The sequence below is a fragment of the Saccopteryx bilineata genome, chromosome 3 (genome assembly GCF_036850765.1).
Source record: "Saccopteryx bilineata isolate mSacBil1 chromosome 3, mSacBil1_pri_phased_curated, whole genome shotgun sequence".
NCBI lineage: Eukaryota > Metazoa > Chordata > Mammalia > Chiroptera > Emballonuridae > Saccopteryx > Saccopteryx bilineata.
Genome location: NC_089492.1, coordinates 19329698 through 19349363, shown reverse-complemented (window position 1 = coordinate 19349363; position 19666 = coordinate 19329698). Strand labels below are relative to the sequence as shown.

At 42.4% G+C, this 19666-nt stretch overlaps 1 protein-coding gene and 1 long non-coding RNA gene across 3 annotated transcripts in view; one reads left to right on the top strand and one right to left on the bottom strand.

The window, feature by feature from the left end:
- The window catches only part of EIF3H (eukaryotic translation initiation factor 3 subunit H), a 102050-nt gene extending 97637 nt beyond the window's left edge, over positions 1–4413 (bottom strand). For both annotated transcript variants that reach the window (XM_066265782.1, XM_066265783.1), the window contains exon 1: positions 4254–4413. In XM_066265782.1, coding sequence (XP_066121879.1) covers positions 4254–4385 — 132 coding nt within the window. In that variant the 5' untranslated portion in view covers positions 4386–4413. The remainder of the gene's footprint in view (positions 1–4253) is intronic.
- A 376-nt stretch (positions 4414–4789) lies between these two features.
- LOC136328471 (uncharacterized) lies at positions 4790–15376 on the top strand. The gene is made up of 4 exons (XR_010730056.1): positions 4790–4999; positions 6830–6915; positions 13210–13267; positions 15027–15376. It is a non-coding gene; the product is annotated as an uncharacterized lncRNA (long non-coding RNA).
- Positions 15377–19666: the final 4290 nt, after the last annotated feature.

Below are 19666 nucleotides of genomic sequence, written 5' to 3'. Positions count from 1 at the left end.
AGTAAATCATTAATGAACAGCATATGATTATATGCCAAGAGGAACAGCGCAAGCCATCCACATAAAAAGTTCAAAGCAAGGAAGAGATCAATGTAGACCAGAGCAGTACTTCTCGAGCGTTTAACATGAGATTAATCATCTGATACACTGTGTCAGGAGAGGGGTCTGCGAGTCTGAGATACTGTATCTCAGCATTTCTAGCAAGCCTCCAAGAAAGGCCAATTCTGCTTGTCTTGCTGGTACATGGACCATACTTTCTAAGTATCAAAAGTATAATGTGTACAAGAAAGGTTAACATTCCAACTGGTTTGGGAGAACAAGAACGGTTCTATACCATAAGTTCAACAGGAATAATTAGCTTGATTTTGTCCGGGAACAATAAGAACACTTTACAACAATGAAGATCCACTCTTTCATTCCAAAAGGCTATACTGATCACTGATTCTGTGCAGTGTACAGTAAAAGACACGTTGACAAGTCTAACAAAATAGCCACTTAAAAGATGATTGAGGCCCTGGCCGGTTGGCTCAGTGGTAGAGCGTCGGCCTGGTGTGCAGGAGTCCCGGGTTCGATTCCCGGCCAGGGCACATAGGAGAAGCGCACATCTGCTTCTCCACCCCTCCCCCTCTCCTTCCTCTCTGTCTCTCTCTTCTCCTCCTGCAGCCAAGGCTCCATTTGAGCAAAAGATGGCCCAGGCACTGGGGATGGCTCCATGGCCTCTGCCCCAGGCGCTAGAGTGGCTCTAGTTGAGACAGAGCAACGCCCCGGATGGGCAGAGCATCACCCCCTGGTGGGCGTGCCGGGTGGATCCCGGTCGGGCGCATGCGGGAGTCTGTCTGACTGCCTCCCCGTTTCCAGCTTCAGAAAAATACAAAAAAAAAAAAAAAGATGATTGAGAGATACCATTACACACAAGGAGAACAGCATGTCCATTAACAAAGAAATTTATATTATATCCATAGAATAAAATGGTATATAGTAATGAAAATTTATTGTAACTACTCACTCTAGAATAAACTAATCTCAAACATGGTATGTGTGTATATATGAGTGTGTGTGTGTGTGTGTGTGTGTGTGTGAAAAATTCAAGAGATAGGAGAACATACTATGATTTAATTTGATCCATACAGGCAAAACTAAACAAACTGTTTAGGAATACTCTTGTGTGGTGAAGCTATAAAATCAACAAGAAATTACTGAATCAAAGATCACAACAGTGATAACAGGGGAGAAAAGGATAAAATAGGGGACAGAGCTTTAAACATACTTGCAATATTCTATTTCTCAAGTTGAATGGCAAGTGACTGGACAGTTTGCAGTTGTTTAAATTATGTCTTATAGACACGACTTTGCATATACAACGTTTTGATTTTTTTTTTTCACGTCTTTGCAAATGTCATCAATGATAATTTTAAAAACTAAGTCAGGTAACTGGTGGTGGCAGATTCTAATAGCAGGTGAGTTAATAGTGGAAAACTGCTAATATGGACAACTTCTAACCACTGACTTAAAGAGGAAAAAGCGGGAATTAAGAATGCTAAGTAGAGACAGAGCTGAATATTTTAATATGGGAAAGTCTTGAAAATGTTACATGTTAAGGGAAAGGTAATATTAAAGTAACAGGAATTGATAAATAGAATAGAAGATAGGAATGGAAAAGCTCAAGAATACAAGAACAAAAATTTGGTCATAGCTACTATTGAGGTGCCAGAAACAAATGCAATCGAACATCTGGTTTACAAAATAGTTTCATGTAGCTAAAATGAACAATTCCGCCTGACAGGTGGTGGCACAGTGAATACAGCGTCGGACTGGGATGCCGAGGACCCAGGTTCAAGACCCCGAGGTCGCCAGCTTGAGCGCGGGCTCATCTGGTTTGAGCAAAAGCTCACCAGTTTGGACCCAAGGTCGCTGGCTCGAGCAAGGGGTTACTCAGTCTGCTGAAGGCCCGTGATCAAGGCACATATGAGAAAGAGATCAATGAACAACTAAGGTGTCGCAATGCACAACGAAAAACTAATGATTGATGCTTCTCATCTCTCCATTCCTGTCTGTCTGTCTCTGTCTATCCCTCTCTCTGACTCTCTGTTTCTGTAAAAAAATAAATAAATAAAATAATAAAATGAAAAATTCCTAAGAAGCCTGGAAATACTAGGAAGTAAACCTAAACACAAAAGCAAGGACATCATCTTGGTGGGCCTTAATTCATTGCAAAGTCACTGAAAACATTTTCGGAAGGTAGTTAACAAGATCAGAACTTTCACGTTAAGTAAATGTTTTAATGAAAATATGAAGAATAGACTAAAGAGGGCTAAGACAACAATTCAAGATATCATTAAAACAATCCATAAAAGTAGGTTATTAGGACATGAACTAGGAGTGGTACAAAAATAAAATAAAATCTTTTATCATTCATTTATTTTATCATTCTATTTATCCTGTCAGTTAACAGGATTGGTATTGGGAAGAACAAGTGAAAATGTCTAGTCCCTGTCTGCCCTCAGCAGCTTGTATTCTGGTGGAGGAACCGAGGAAACAAACAGCAGTTACAGGCAGTGGGAAACACTATGAAGGGAATACAGGGTGGTGTGGTGGAGAATGATTGGGAGGCTACTTCCAGCAACGTTATCAGGCAAAGCCTTTCTTGAGATGGTATTATTTAAGGTGAGAGGGAAGGACTATTTGAGAGTATATTGCAGGCAGAAAAAACACAGAACTGAAAGGTCACTGTGACCAGAGCCTAGAAGAAAGTATGAGGTGCATTTGCAGAAAGAGACAAGAGTAGCAGGACCTTGAAGACTGTGGTAAGAATTCTGTGTTTTAAGTGGACATGATTGGTGGTCCTCGGATGAGAAGCAGGTGAATCTGATATACTCTGGAGATGGAATTAACAGGATCTGCTGAAGGACTGGATGTTGAGGATAAAAGAAATGCCTATGTTTTTTGACTTATTCAAATGTGAGATGGTAATTCCATTTACTAAGATGTGACAGACTGGGGTAATACCAATGAGGAGGAGTGATTAAAGAGGGAGAAGTCACTAATTTTATTTTGTACATGCTAAATTTGAGGTGCCTATCCAAACAGTGATGTCAAGCAGACAGCTGAGTATTCAAAAGTGGCATTCAAGAATCAAGTCTGGCAAAAAATATAAACCTACATGTTATCAGGATATAAATAATAACTAAAGCCACGAGAAGGGACCTTAAAAACTGCAAACAGAGCCTGACCAGGCGGTGGCCTAGTGGATAGAGTGTCGGACTGGGATGCAGAAGACCCAGGTTCGAGACCTCGAGGTCGCCAGCTTGAGCGCGGGCTCATCTGGCTTGAGCAAAAAAAAGCTCACCAGCTTGAGTCCAACGTCCCTGGCTCAAGCAAGGGGTTACTCAGTCTGCTGACGGCCCGCAGTCAAGGCACATTAAAAAAAAAAACAAAAACAAAAAAAACAAACAAAAAAAAACACTGCAAACAGTAACAGCAGTAGCTAAGAGAAAATGGAAACTTACTATGTCCCAAACATTCTGCTAGTTACTGATACATAGCCAATTTTAATCCTCAAAAGAACTCAGATGAGAAAAATAAGGCATAAAGAGATTAGGTAATTTGCCCAATATCATTCAGTTAATTAGAGGTGGGATTCAAATCCAAGCAGTTTGGCTCCAGAAGCGTGTTTTTACTACTTTCTTACACTATGTCAAGCAAAGACCAAATGGTACGAAGCCTAAACCCAAACCCAGACGGAGAAAGAAGCCAACACAGAAGATGTTCGTTCCAATTAAGCTGCTTCAGGTAAAGCACTGAAGCACAGGTACAAAAGTGGCTACGAAATAAATCTCCACTCAGGACGTTAGAGCTCTCATATCCCAGAAGGGAAACAAAGTTTACCTTACTCTCCCCTTCCAAAAATCCTAGAGTCCTAGATCCTTCTCGACACCTCGGTCACCTACCTGTCTCCCAGAAAATTCTTTCTGCAGTCTCCTCTCTCGAGCATCTCAAAACAAGACCCCAAGGATGTGTCACACACACCGCTAGCCTCGGTCCCTTTCTCGGCCCTCAGTCCACCTGATCAGATGTCAGAGAAGGCTGTCGCATCTCCCCAACAAAAAGTTGAGATGAAAAAGGAAAGTTTTAGGGAAAAAGCTTGGCTCTGCCTCACCTAGCCCAGAGGGGAGGCTCCCAGGAAGCGTTTCTGGCGGGACCGAGCCCGGATCTACGCTGCCCACGTGGACCCAGGGAACCGGCACCCCACTCACCAAGCCATCTATCTGCACTTGCTTCACGGCCGAATCTCCGGACCCGCCTTTGCCTTTGCCTTTCCCTGGCGCACCGGGGGTGGAGGTGGAAGAAGTGGTAGCTGAGCCGGTGCCTTCCTTGCGGGACGCCATCTTTCCAGCGGGACAGGAAGAAAGAGAAATGTGAATAGTCGGAAGCGGAAGTACAAGCTTTACGTGACGTCATGCGCCGTGCGACGTTGGAGGGGCGGAGCAGGGTGGAAAGGTTGGAGTCGGACTTCACCTCCCATCTCTTGTCTTTCCCCAGCGGCACCTTTTGCTCACGCACAGGATGAGTTTGAGGCTTCCCCGTGGAAGTAACCTTTTCAATCTATTTATTGACTTTAGAGAGACAGAGAGGAACGGGAAGAGAGAAACATCCAAGTGTTGTTCCACTTAAGTTGTGCATTCATTGGTTGCTTGTATGTGCCCTGATGGGGAGATCCAACCTGCGACTCTCCGATGATATTCCAATAAGCTGAGCTTCCCGCCAAAGCCAAAAGTAGACCTTTTTGAATGTTTTCCATTTTTACTTTTAGTCTGTCTTGATCCTAATAGCATTCTACTTCACATTTACATGGCGTTTCCCTGCGTAAAAATGCTTTCTCTTCTTTTTTTATTAATTCCAGTTCCCAATCTTGTGAACTATTAAAGAGTTTAACTGACTGCGGTTACATATAATTAGGAAACAGACGTTGATTTATCCAACCTTACTCTGTTAATCAGTGGTGAGTAGTACAGTATTGCATTTTGTCTTGCATAATTTTATTTTATTTATTTTTTAAGTTAGAAGAGGGGAAGGTAGACTCCTGCATGTGCCCCAACCAGGATCCACTCGGCAACCCCTGTCTGGGCCAACGCTGGGACCAACCAAGCTATCCATCCTCCGTGTCCTCGCCGATGCCTGAACCAATCAATCCACTGTTGTGCGAGGGGAAGAGAGAGGGAAAAAAGTAGATGAAAGCTTCTCATGTGTGCCCTGACTGGGGATTGATCCTAGGAAATCTGCACACCAGGCAAACATTCTATCCACTGAGCCAACCGGCCAGGACTATCTTATATAATTGTGGATAACTTCTTACCTAAAATTAACCACTTAGATTATACAGAAATTAATTAAAGCATGGGAATTTTTTTCAGAATTACCAAAACTAATATTCCTTTGCTGCTGTTAGCTTAAGGTAAGATTTACCTAAGAGCAAGAACTTATTTTATGCAAAGTGTTGAAGGATGTGCAGAATATATTCCCTAAAAATCACACTGACTTAAGTTTAAAAAGCACATCTCAAGTTTTATTTTATTTATTTATTTATTTATTTATTTATTTATTGGTGAACAGACAGAGAATCAGAGAGGGACAGATAGGGACAGACAGACAGGAAGGGAGATGAGAAGTATCAATTCTTTGTTGAAGCACCTTAGTTGTTCATTGATTGCTTTCTCATATGTGCCTTGATGGGGGGCTATCACAGACCAAATGACCCCTTGCTCAAGCCAGCGACCTTCGGCTCAAGCTGACGAGCCTTGCTCAAACCAGATGAGCCCACACTCAAGCTGGTTACCTTGGGGTCTCAAACCTCAGTCCTCCGCATCCCAATCTGAGGCTCTATTTACTGTGCCACCACCCAGTCAGGCCACATCTCAAATTTTAAAAGAATACTTAACAGCCTTAGAAAACCATCTTAGAGGAGGAGTTTAAAACATTCTGTGCATCCAAAATCATTTTGTCTATCCCTTATTTTTGAAATGTTGATTCATTCAGTAAATACCCTGGCAGAATTAATGAAGTGGTTACACCAGTGAACGTTATTTCCTGCCCTGAAGTTTTTGTTTTGAAAGTCTGATGTTATATTACAATCTGGAAACTAAAAGTGTTACCCCTGAATAATTCAGAAATAGAACAAAACAAAAAGTTAATATCCATTCTTTTCAACTGCACATGAAATATTTATCCAAACAAACTGCAACCTGGGACACAGAGAAAGTCTCCACAAATTTAGAAGTACTGAAGGTGGATTATTTACACTAGAAAGCACTAAGAGAAAGATAATCAAAAAAGGAGAGAGAGAGAGAAGAAGAAAAAAAACAATTCCTCATGGAAGAACCAGAACTGGAAGTTTTTCCCTATCATTGGGTAGCTGAAATGAGCACCAGAAAGCACTCAGTTTACTTACAAGCAATAATACATTTATTAATTGCTTTATCCTACAACATATAACAGTTTTGTTTCAAAATTAAAATACTAATATTACTAGTAACAATAAAACTAGTAAGTAAAGTTTTAAATTTCTTTGCAATTTTTTAGCCTTGGAAATAGCCCACTAAGGTTTTTGCAGTCATGTGTGCTAATCACACTAGGTAGGTTTTTTAACCTGACCCAAGACAATGCATGTGGGCCCTCTGCATGAAACAGCCTACAGCCAAGCGGTAGCAACACAGACCTCCAATTTACAAGGGTTTGACTTATATATTTGACTTTATAATGGTGCAAAAGTGATGATATGCATTCAATAAAAACCATACTGTACTTAAAATTTTGAATTTTGATATTTTTTCAGGTTAGTAATATGTGGTATGATACTCCCTCATAATGCTGGACAGGGCAGCGAAACACAGCTCCCAAGTCAAATTCAAGATCAGGAGGGTAAGTAATCAAATCTCTACCGTGTACTGTATTGCCGATGTCTTTTGGCTATTGTGTTCGGAGCATGTTTAAGGTAGGCTGGATAAGCTATGATGTTAATTTAGGTGAATTAAATGCATTGTCAGCTTACAATATTTTCAATTTACACTGGGTTTACAGGGACCCAACCCTATAAATCTAGGAGTAAAGAGAAAGAGAAGACCCATGAAGTAGAATTTGAAATAAGAAATCAATATAATCACCCTAACTAGAAAGGGCCTAGAAGCAATGTTACTTCCTTTGTTTGAATTCCTGGTTTCCTTCCTATCTCACTGGATTCTCCTTGCTTCTGTCACCATTAATGATTTATCTGCCCTTCCCCAACCTTTTGATATATTGAACAGCACCAGAGTTCTGTCCTGATCCATCTTTGTTCCCTTATCCCTACTCCCTATCATGTTGATTTTATTCACTCTCAAGATGCTTAATTTCATGCATATGCTGATGAATCCCAAATTTCTATTTCCCCAAAACTCTCTACTGAACTCCACACAAGCACGTCCATCTGCCCACTCAACATCTCTACTTAAATGTTCAACAGGCGCCTCCAACTTAACTTTTCCAAAATTGAAGCCCAACTCCCCCCCCCCCAAAATTGCTATATAATCTCTGCCATCTCATTTGATGTCTCTATTCTTCTAATTAACAAGACCAAACCCTTGGGGCCATCTTTGACTTCTCTGTTTTCCTCTCACTCCACCCCCTGATCCATCAGAAATTTCTATAGACTCCATCTTAAAATGTATTCAAAATGAGAAGTAGAAATACATTGCCTTATTCCTCCCGATAAGTACATCTAAACCCCTGGACGTTATATATAGAAGAAAAATAAAAAAGACTGCTAGGTGAAAAGAAGGAGGAAGAGTGGCTAGGGACATTGGGACCCAAAAAACAAGACAGTGGTGAGACTTCCCATTGTTTCTATTTGCTACATATGTCCCATGCTTGGAGCTGAAGTCCAGTGATCTGGAAATACCCAGAAGTACAGACCAAAAAAAAACCCCAAAACCAAAAACTGTTCTCTGCACACTGTCAGTGGAGACCATGTGGAGAGTTTGAGCTTTAACCCTCATCAGACAGTAAGTAATGAGGCAGCCACTTCAACCCCAAATGGAGTGGTGTCAGAGAAGGCCTAGTGGAAGGTCAGGATTTTACCACAGCAGTAAAGGAAATCACCAATCCCATGAAGGAAACCTGGAGAGCAGTAATTAGGCACTCCTACCCCTCTCATCCAGGAGGTATCAGTGGAGGCCTAGTAGAAGCTGAAACTTCCATCCCCCATCAGTAACAAAGAACTATTCCCACTCCTGAGGGAGTCAATGGAAACTGAACATGGAACTTCTATTTGTAGCCTCATGGGACAGTAAAAGGAAGGACTCCCTCCTTCCATTGTCAGAGCTATGTCAGAGGAAGCCAACTGAAACAGAAGGTCTTAAGATCCAGAGTTACATAACAAAATATGCAAAAATTTATGCTTCAATTCATTTTTTTTGTATTTTTCCGAAATGAGAAGTGGGATGGGGGATGTGGGGGGAGAGGCAGACAGACAGACTCCCTCCTGCATGTGTCTGACAGGGATCGCCCACCAGGGGGCGATGCTCAGCCCCTCTGGGGCATCGCTCTGCTGCAACTGAAGCCATTCTAGCATCTGAGGCAGTGGCCAGGGAGCCATCCTCAGCGCCCCGGCCAGCTGTGCTCTAATGGAGCCTTGGCTGCGGGAGGGGAAGAGAGACATAGAGAGAAAGGAGCGGGGAAGGGTGGAGAAGCAGATGGGTGCTTCTCCTGTGTGCCCTGGCTGGGAATCAAACCTGGGACTTCCACATGCCAGTCCAACACTCTACCGCTGAGCCAACCAGCGAGGGCCTATGGTTTAATTTTTTTTTTAATCTTCTCATCAAGAACCAGAAAGATATCACCTGACCAGGCGATGGCGCAGTGGATGGAGCGTCAGACTGGGATTCAGAGGACCCAGGTTCAAGACCCTGAAGTCGTTCGCTTGAGCACAGGTTCATCTGGTTTGAGCAAAAGCCCACCAGCTTGAACCCAAGCTTGCTGGCTCCAGCAAGGGGTTACTCGGTCTGCTGAAGGCCCACAGTCAAGGCACATATGAGAAAGCAATCAATGAACAACTAAGGTGTTGCAATGCGCAATCAAAAACTAATGATTGATGCTTCTCATCTCTCTCCGTTCCTGTCTGTCTGTCCCTGTCTATCCCTCTCTCTGACTCACTCTCTGTCTCTGTAAAAAATAAATAAAATAAAAAATTTTTTGCCTGACCTGTGGTGGCATGGTGGATAAAGTGTCGACCTGGAAAAGCTGAGGTCGCCAGTTCGAAACCCTGGGCTTGCCTGGTCAAGGCACATATGGGAGTTGATGCTTCCAGCTCCTCCCCCCTTCTCTCTCTCTGTCTCTCCTCTCTCTCTCTCTCTCTCTGTCTCTCCTTCTCCTCTCTAAAAAATGAATAATAAAAAAAAGAGCCTTTCTTTAAAAAAAAAAAAAAAAAAAATTTTTAAAAAAAGAACCAGAAAGATATCAAACTGAATGATAAAACGCAATCAATAGATGCCAACACTGACATGACAGAGATATTAGAATTATCTGAAAAGATTTTAATGAAGCCATCATATAATGTTTCAACTACCAATTACAAACACACTTGAGATTTAAGAGTTTCAGCTAAGAAATTAAAAGTCTCAGCCAAGATATAGGAGATATAAATAAGAATCAAATGAAAATTTGGAACTTAAAAAATACAGTAACCAAAAATAAAAAACTCAATGGATGGGCTTAATAGCAGAATGGAAAGGACAAAGGAAAAAAATCAATGGGCTGGATAGAGATGGAACATAGAAATTATCCATTTTGTACACAGATGCACAGAATATAAACTGGTACATCCACTATGTGAAAGAGTATGGCAGTTCTTCAAAGAATTACACATAAAGTTACTAAATGATCCAGCAATTCCACATCCAGGTATAGACTCAAAAGTATGGAAAGCAGGGCCTCAAACAGATATTTGTACACCAATATTCATAGCAGCATTACTCAAAATAGTAAAAAGTTGGCAACTACTCAAATGTCCTTTAACATCAATGAATAAACAAAATGTGGTATATTCATAAAGTGGAATATTATTCAGGCTTAAAAGGAAATGAAAGTCTGATAGTTGTTACAACATGGATGAATCTTAAAAAATTTTGCTAAATTAAACAAGCAAAAGAACAAATATTATAACATTCCATTTATATTACAGTAAGTACCTAGAATAGTCAAATTTTTGAAGGAAAAAATGTGTTGTAGAATAATGGTCACCAGGACCTGGGATAGGGAAGATAGGGAGTTATTGTAGAGATTTCAACTTGGGATGATAAAAAAGTGATCATGGTTGCACAACAGTGTGAACACACTTGATAGCAATGAATTGTTAAAGCTTATATTATTTTGTCACAATAAAAAATGGACTGGAACAACAACAAAGAAAAATGAAACGGAGCCTTGCAGAACTGTGGTACTCTATGAAAAAAAAAACACACAAAATAACAATCCTGTCATGGAAGTCTTAGAGAAAAAGAATAGAGCAGGGGTTAAAAGGCATTTGAAGAAATAAAGATTGAGAACTTCCCAAATACTAGGGGAAAAGCCATAACCTACAGATTCAAGTAGCTTGAGTGAACTACAAACAAGATATATCCAAAGAAATTCACAGCAAGGCATATCAGAGTTAAACTTCTAAAAGCCAGGGGGAAAATCTTGAAAGTAACAAGAAAGAATGGCTTACTTATAAGAATAAAACAATGAGGATTAAAATGGATTTCTCATCAGAAATGACAGAGACCAGAAAGAATTTGCATAGTATTTTTTAACTGCTAAAATAAAAGAACTCTTAACTCAGAAACCAATGTTCAGCCAAAATACTGTTAAGAAATAAAAAGAAAATCTAAACATTTTTGGATGTACAAAAACTAAGAAAACTGTCACTACCAGTGCTACCCCAAAAGAATGACTAAAAGAAGGTCTCTACTCTGGCCAGGTGGTTCAGTTGTTAGAGCATCATCTGGGTACACCAACGTTGTGGATTCAATCCCTGGTTAGGGCACATACAAGAATCAACCAATCAATGCATAATAGTGGAACAACAAGTTGATATTTCTCTCTCCCTCCCTCTCCCTAAAGTCAATAAAAAATAAAAGATTTTAAAACTAGAGTAAAAAAATAAAAAGTATTTTTTATAAAACTGGTATCAGAAATACTTTTTCTTTTCTTTTTTTTTTTTGTATTTTTCTGAAGTTGGAAATGGGGAGGCAGTCAGACAGACTCCCGCATGCGCCCGACCAGGATCCACCCGGCACGCCCACCAGAAGGTGATGCTCTGCCCATCTGGGGCGTTGCTCTGTTGCAACCAGAGCCATTCTAGTACCTGAGGCAGAGGCCACAGAGCCATCCTCAGTGCCCGGGCTAACCTTGCTCCAATGGAGCCTTGGCTGCGGGAGGGAAAGAGAGAGACAGAGAGGAAGGAGAGGGGGAGGGGTGGAGAAGCAGATGGACACTTCTCCTGTGTGCCCTGGCCAGGAATCGAACCCGGGGCTCCTGCACGCCAGGCCGACGCTCTACCACTGAGCCAACTGGCCAGGGCAGAAATACTTAAATCAAACCAGAATATTCACACAGCTTTCAAAATTAAATGTGGAACTTTAGAGGATTGATCTAAGTCTACATTTCTGGCCATGAAGGTGTATTCTGTGTGGAAAATATGCTAGTGCAAAATGTATTTAAAAACTTCACCACCACTCCCAATTCTGTGCAATGACTGTGGCTGCCAGCAATTCACATTGGAAATAAAGGTCAGTGATGATTTTGACTTTAAATTTTTAGAGCAGATTTATACTTAACACTGCCCATATTTATGTAAGTTGCATATTGCACAAAATTTATGATGATTGTGATTATTGCTTTAGGTTTAATACAATGTACTCCATCTAAACCAAGATCAAAAATTTTAAGCAAAATTTGATGGACTGGCCAATATATCCCAACCCCCAAGAAAGGAGTTGAAATTTTAGGCTGCATTAGGGAAAGAATCCTTCACTATGTTCAGACTGGAAAGAAAGCATAATCTAAAATTTGATTTTAAATAGTTGTGATATGGAGTAATACTTTTATTTTCACTGGAGACAATTAGAACTGAATTTAGGTAGATGTGGGGGGTTTTTTTGTTTGTTTGTTTGTTTGTTTTTGTATTTTTCTGAAGTTGGAAACGGGGAGGCAGTCAGACAGACTCCAGCATGCACCCGACCGGGATCCACCCGGCATGCCCACCAGGGGGCGATGCTCTGCCCATCTGGGGCGCTGCTCTGTTGCATCCAGAGCCATTCTAGCACCTGAGGCAGAGGCCATGGAGCCATCCTCAGCGCCCGGGCCAACTTTGCTCTAATAGAGCCTCGGCTGCGGGAGGGGAAGAGAGAGAGAGAGCGAGAGCGAGAGAGAGAGAGAGAGAGAGAGAGAGAGAGAGGAAGGAGAGGGGGAGGGGTGGAGAAGCAGATGGGCGCTTCTCCTGTGTGCCCTGGCCGGGAATCAAACCCGGGACTCCTGCATGCCAGGCTGACGCTCTACCACTGAGCCAAACGGCCAGGGGTAGGTAGATGTGTTTTAACCAAGGTTTTACTTTTAGGACTTTTAGATTGCACGTTGAGAGTCTCCAAGCAGCAATCAGGTGCTTTGGATCATTCACAGAAAGATTAAGAGTCATCTGTAAACCACACAGCCCTTTATAAGGAATAGAACCTATTTTTAAAATAATTATATGAACTAACATATATAAAAAGCTGTTGAAACTTGAATATACAGCTTTGCTACCTGTACTACTTTTTTTTCTTTGTTTACAATCACAGCAAACCAAAGTGGGACATGTTTTATGAGAAAGACTTAAGTTCTAAGTTTACCATCTCATCACTTCTAAGAATGAAGTGTATTCTAAAGATAAAATGTAATGTCTACTCTTATCTTACAAGATCTGCGTGTTTAAGAGGGTTGTTAAAGAGCTGAGTCAAAGAGAGCAGAAAATGGAGAACCGGAGGAAAAGGCAAGAAAGCCCAGACAGACTTGGTTTGAATGGAGTTGGGAATGCTGGTTGTGGTAGATTGTCCGATTTGCTCTTCAGATACATTTACCATCCTTCTCCACCCTGATCTGTAATTTCAGGAGGCTGACCTCTGATAGTTTCATCAACCAGTCTCTCTTGCTCTGTGTCTTCAGGCTGGGTCTGGCTCGTGTGAACTACCAACAGGAAATCAGAAGTAAGGAGGAAAGCAAGGTAAGGCCATTTGCTTCCATGAAACCTCTAGACTTTTGGTTGGCAGTGGCTGCCATTTGTCTATATAAGGTCACAGATCTTACTGGGTGTCCCTGTTTAATTGCAGGACATTCTGCGTTGCAGTCTCTATGTCCCTTCACACTTAATGGTGACAGTAGTGGCTTCTCTCAGTTGCTAGGCTCAGCATACTTTATCATCTCTTGCTTTCGCTCATTCCTTACAATTTTAGTAAATAGTCTCTTTGTTTAATGCTACGCCATCACCTTTGTCAAGTGTGTCATTAATTTTTGGCTAGGACTTTGACTTATATATTGGTAGTGAGGACTAGGAGAATCTCCAAGGTAGTATTAGGGTGTGGTAAAGTGCTGGAGAGAGAGATATGAAGAGAGTTTCAAAGCTTTTTACACCAGTTTATGAATGTAACATGATGTCTTTGTGTGAGTGACTCTAATAAATTCTTTCTGTTTTTCTTTTAGAGAAAAAGAGAAGTAGGGAGAGGGACAGACAGACATGAAGGAAGAGAGATGAGAAGCATCAATTCTTCATTGCGGCACCTTAGCTGTTCATTGATTGCTTTCTCATATGTGCTTTGATCAGTGGGTTCCAGCTGAGCCAGTGACCCCTTTGCTCAAGCGAGCAACCTTGGGCTCAAGCGCGCAACCTTGGGCTTCAAGCCAACGATCTTTGAGCTCAAGCTAGCAACAATGGGGTCATATCTGTGATCCCACACTCAAGCCAGCAACCCTGTACTCAAGCCGGATGAGCGTGCACTCAAGCTGGCTACCTTGGGGTTTTAAACCTGAGTCCTCTGCATCCTAGGCCAATGCTCTATCCACTGTGCCACCACTCGGCCAGGCTCTAATAAATTCTTAAATTGTTTAATTATCATGGCTGGGTTCCTGTTCTTTGCATGCACAGCCAAGTTAGGACATGGCTTTCAGATAGCTATTTGGGATTTACATAACTAGATAACTCCCAGGATCGATGTGGATTGATTATAATCATATTAAGGCATTTCTGTCATGAATAAGGATCATCCCAACCCAGTGTACCTGCCAAGTTTTTCTTGAAATTCAATGAGTTGCTATAGTGTGAACTGTGTTTACTGTCAGATAATCTAAGACTTTTATGACTTTTAATATTTTATTGTATTTGAAAATAGAAATTGGGGAAAATACAATATTTTTTTCAAGAACCAATGAGTCAGTTCATATTGTTGCATAGATTCCTAATTAGATTCAGATTGTTATATTTGAGCATCACTCCAAAAGTACATATAAGACAGATGACTATTGTTTGTTCCTCAGTGTAATCGTTTGCATAGCTGAGAATTCATATCTCAGTTAGAATCTACTCTCTCTCAGAATCTACTACACTCCTGTGACAAATAGGGCACGTGGAGCTTTCAGCCAGCCAGTGATCAATGCAGCGTACATGATATTCATCGGAGCCAGGGAGGATGCGGAGCTTACTGCCTTCTGTATACTCTGTATCGCAAATGATAGACTTTTAATGTATCGTTTCCTACAGAAGACCTTACAGCCAAGTTTTCAATCTGTGCTTTGCTGAGTCCTGTAGGATGGTTATAATAATCATGTAAGAGAAAAGCTGATGAAGGGAAGACCAAGAGTCACTTTCATCAAATGTTATGGAGGTCATAGATATCTGTCACTTCTGGTTTCTGATGATGAGTGCGGAGAAAATCTTTCCTCACTGCCTTCAGAGAACAGTGTAATAATTTCTGAATTTCCATCACTAGAGCTGGAACTGGACATCAGACTGGAACTGGAACTAGACATGTAATTGGAGTTTGAACTGGAAGTCAATGTGGAACAGGAATCACAGCCAGAACTGGAATTGGAACTGAAACTCCTACTACCTTGACAAATATCTCTTCCATTGGGTGACGCTGCCTTTACTATGTTTTGACTTGGGGCTGAGAGACTAGGCTCTAAATCTCTGTCACTGTCCATAAGGTTACTTGAGTCACTAAAATCTGTTATTGTCTGCCTTAACGTGCTTTGAATTGCTCCAGATGTTGTATCATTTAAACAAGTATTTAAAATTCTACAAATAGGAATTCCAGTGGTACTGATATAAGCTCTCAGATCTGCCTATTCATAGTGTGAAAACATATGCCCAAGTTCTCCTTGTTCACTTTCTAACGTGACAGTGTTACCTGGTGTCTCAGATGTTATCTGAGTTCTCCGAGTTATGTGGTCTCTCTCAGAATATGCTACAGGATGAACTGGTCCTACTTCAAAATAGAAGCATGTGGTTGGATTTTCTGTTTCAACCCGCAGATTCACCATCATACTTGTGTCTGAAGGAGAGTCTCCTTGAACGGTATTCCTCATTCCAGAAGTTACAAAAAGAACCCTTTCTTGTAATTCAAGTTTGGTTATTTGCTGTCTCATTGTTTCTTGGTGCTGAGTTCTAAAAACTCCCTCAGTCTCATTTACCAAAGGCTGCTCAAAATATGGAGATGATCCACAATGGTGGAGTCTTTGTACAAGTTCACCCAGTAAACACAGATGATCTACAAGTACTTTCAATTCTTGTTCTGGTTCTATGACTGTCAGGGCTTCTGCTTCTTGCTCTTTGCTGCCCTCTGGTTGGTGGGTGTAGGTGGAGCGCAGAGTGCATTCCTAGCAGCTGTGGCTGATGCAATGCTGCGAGAACACTCCAGCACCTGAAACCCTCCTAGGCACACCCAGGAGGGAGCTTGCCTGCTCTAAGGAAGTGACTCAGCGCCAACCAGGCAGCTCCCTGACCTTTTCAGCCATTGGCTTTGAAGAACACGCTGTAACACCCTATAGACTGAACCTATGTATATAAGCTAGTTTACTTCCTGAATAAAGTGGATCTGCGTCACTGAGCGTGGTCCCCAGAGTTGGGTCTCTGCATCTCCATTGTCCTCACCCCTGGTGGGCCTTGTCCACATACTGGCGCCCAAACAGGGACCCAACTGGCATCCAAGGGACGGGTGGAGTGACTCTCTTCAATGGGAAACCTTCTCTCTTACTCCCGAGCCCCACAAGCTCGAGCCCTCTATATCCTACTGCAGAGTAGGCAAGTTAAAGTTAGTGAAAAGGCTCTTTGTACCTACTGGGAAACCCTCTCAGGTTTCAACGCTTGGCTCCGGACACGCCTCTTTTGGACCCTAATACTTGGGCCTGAGCTGTCCAGCATGTCCGTTCAAGCTGAAGTACATGAAGGACAAACCTTCCCTCTTGGCCTCATTCCTGCCCTGCTAGCGATACATGCCTGCCTGACCGGTGCTCCTGCTGGGGACCCTCTGCTGGTCCCTAAGGTCCCACAGGCTACTCCTCCTTCAGAGGAACCCCTACCTCCATATTCGCCTCCCCCCGTAGAGGAAGAAAAGGGCTGGGCCACCGAGTTTGTTGGACTTGCAGCTGAGCGTGCAGAAACAAAACTAGATCATTAGAAACCGCGCCATCAGCTCCGCCACCCGAAGAAGTGGAAGTCGCTACTTCGCATCCCCTGCCGGGGCTCAATGCCCCACCCCAGCCTCTCAGATGCCATTTTCTACCCCAGCTTTAACTCCAACACGTGTTCCTGCTGCAGAACCATGGGCCAGCCTATATGCCCCCATGTGTCTTCTTTTCTCCCCTCGTTTGTCTGTATCTCTTGCTCCTCTCTCCCCCACCCCTCTCTCTGAAATGACACTGGAAGAACCCAGCCACGGCACAGTGGCTGGGATCATACCCTCTTCTAACGCAAGGGAGAGGTTATGCTTGTGTTTTTCAGCCAATTTGGATCCCAGGAACCCCCCCCAACCTGCTTGACAGGGTTTCTTGGGCACCCACTAAGTACAATAGTTCAGTCTTCACCCATCCAGAGCCACAGCCCTGGCTTCCTCCACACCGACTACTTCCATTAATATTCTACCTGTACTTTGATCTAGCTGGTCTTGTAAATTGTAATTCATATTGTGGACTTTCCACATGACTTTGGCTATTTTCTATATTTTCCTCTCCAGGAAGTCTTGTAGATGGCTCATAGTTATTCTCTGCATTTGAAGTCCTGTTATTAAGGTTAAAATTAATTTCTGAACTGAATCTGAAATCACTGTGTGCACTAACCTGGCTCACTTCCCTCCAAGGTTGGTGTTCTCTGCCCTCTTGCACAATTTCAATTGGTTCAAAAGAGTTAAGCTGGTCTATTACAGAGTCACTTCTCAGAGATTAGTGACTATGATGAAATCTGTGTGGAAGTAGACCCAGTGAACATGGAAGTGGCTTTCTTTCAGTTCTTACACTGGTTGTACTGTGGTCTGGGCTTCTGCTTCTTGCTCTTTGCTGGCCTCTGGTAGGTGGGTCTTCCATCAATGCTCCAGTTGTACTTTGTCCTGATCTAGATAGTCTTGTAAATCTTAATTCATATTGTGCTCTTTCCACATGACTTTGACTGTTTTCCATGCTTTCTCCTCTGGGGAGTCTTGTAGATGGTGCATATTTACTATCTGGATTTAGATTCCCATTATTAATGTTAAAATTAGTTTCTGAATTGAATCTGAAGACATTGTATGGATTAGCCTGGCTACTTCTCTCCAAAGTTGGTGTTCTTTTTGCTCACTTGTCTCATTTTCAATTGGTTCGAAAGAGTTAAGCCAGTTTATTAAAGAGTCACATCATCTGAAGAGTCTCCTTTATCTGTTAACCAAAAAGAGGGAAACTCAAGACCCTGGCCAATTGGGTCAGTGGTAGAGTGTCAGCCCAGTGTGTGGAAGTTCCAGGTTCAATTCCTGGTCAGGGCACAGAGGAAAAGCACCCATCTATTTCTCCATCCCTCCCCTTCTCACTTATCTCTCTCTCTCTCTCTCTCTCTCTTCCTCTCCTATAGCCATGGCTTGATTGGAGTAAGTTGGCCCTGGTGCTGAGAATGGCTCCATGGCCTCCGCCTCAGGCACTAAGAAGAGCTTGGTTGCTGAGCAACTGAGCAATGCCCCAGATAGATAGAGCATCACGCCCTAGTGGGCTTACCAGGTGGATGGATCCTGGTCAGGGCGCATGCAGGAGTCTGACTCTGTCTCCCCTTTTCTCATTTAATAAGCAAAACAGGCCCTGGCCAGTTGGCTCAGTGGTAGAGCGTCGGCCTGGCGTGCAGGAGTCCCGGGTTCAATTCCCGGCCAGGGCAAACAGGAGAAGCGCCCATCTGCTTCTCCACCCCTCCCCCTCTCCTTCCTCTCTGTCTCTCTCTTCCCCTCCCGCAGCCAAGGCTCCATTGGAGCAAAGTTGGCCCGGGTGCTGAGGATGGCTCTATGGCCTCTGCCTCAGGTGCTAGAATGGCTCTGGTCGAGACAGAGCGACGCCTAAGCCCCAGATGGGCAGAGCATCGCCCCCTGGTAGGCATGCCAGGTGGATCCCGGAGCATGTGGGAGTCTGTCTGACTGCCTCCCCATTTCCAGCTTCAGAAAAATACAAAATAAAAAGAAAAATAAATAAACAAAACAGAACAAAAAGAGAGAAACTCAGAAAGAAACTACCAGAATCAGAGCCATCACAAAATAGCACTCTGAAACTTTATTTCAGAAATAAACAAAAATGATAATACTCAGATTTTGTAAACAGATGCACATTTATATAATTAATATTTTGTAAACTATGCTGTAAATTGACAAGACAAGACAAGAAAGTTTTAATTCCATCTGAAGAGTGGGATAATCCCAGATAAATTTAGAGAATTGTTTTTTTTAAAAGAATCTGGCCCTGGACAGTTGGCTCAGTGGTAGAGCATTGGCTTGGCGTGCAGGAGTCCCAGGTTCAATTCCCGGCCAGGGCACACAAAAGAGGCACCCATCTGCTTCTCCACCCTTACCCCTCTCCTTTCTCTCTGTTTCTCTCTTCCCCTCCTGCAGCCAAGGCTTCATTGGAGCAAGGTTGGCCCGGGTGCTGGGGATGGCTCTGTGGCCTCTGCCTCAGGTGCTGGAATGGCTCTGGTTGCAACAGAACAACACCCCAGATGGGCAAAGCATCACCCCCTGGTGGGCGTGCTGGGTGGATCATGGTCGGGCGCACGTGGGAGTCTGTCTGACTGCCTCCCCATTTTCAACTTCAGAAAAATACAAAAAAAAAAAAGGAATTTGGAGGATGTCTATTTTCAATATTTCATTATATACACAGCCTTGTGTATTACTGTAGGAGAAATGTCAGAAGACAACATTTTTTTTCATTCCACTGTCAAAAAACTAATACAATTAAAGCAAACTCCAGTTAAGGTACTTGTTATTTCTTTTTTATTTAAATCTATATAATTTATTCTTTATTATTATTATTAATTTTAATGGGGTGATGTGCTTGTTATTTCAACTTACATTACTATGTAATTCTCATTAGTCTACAACATTACTTTTAGACTTTTGACTTAATTGCTTCT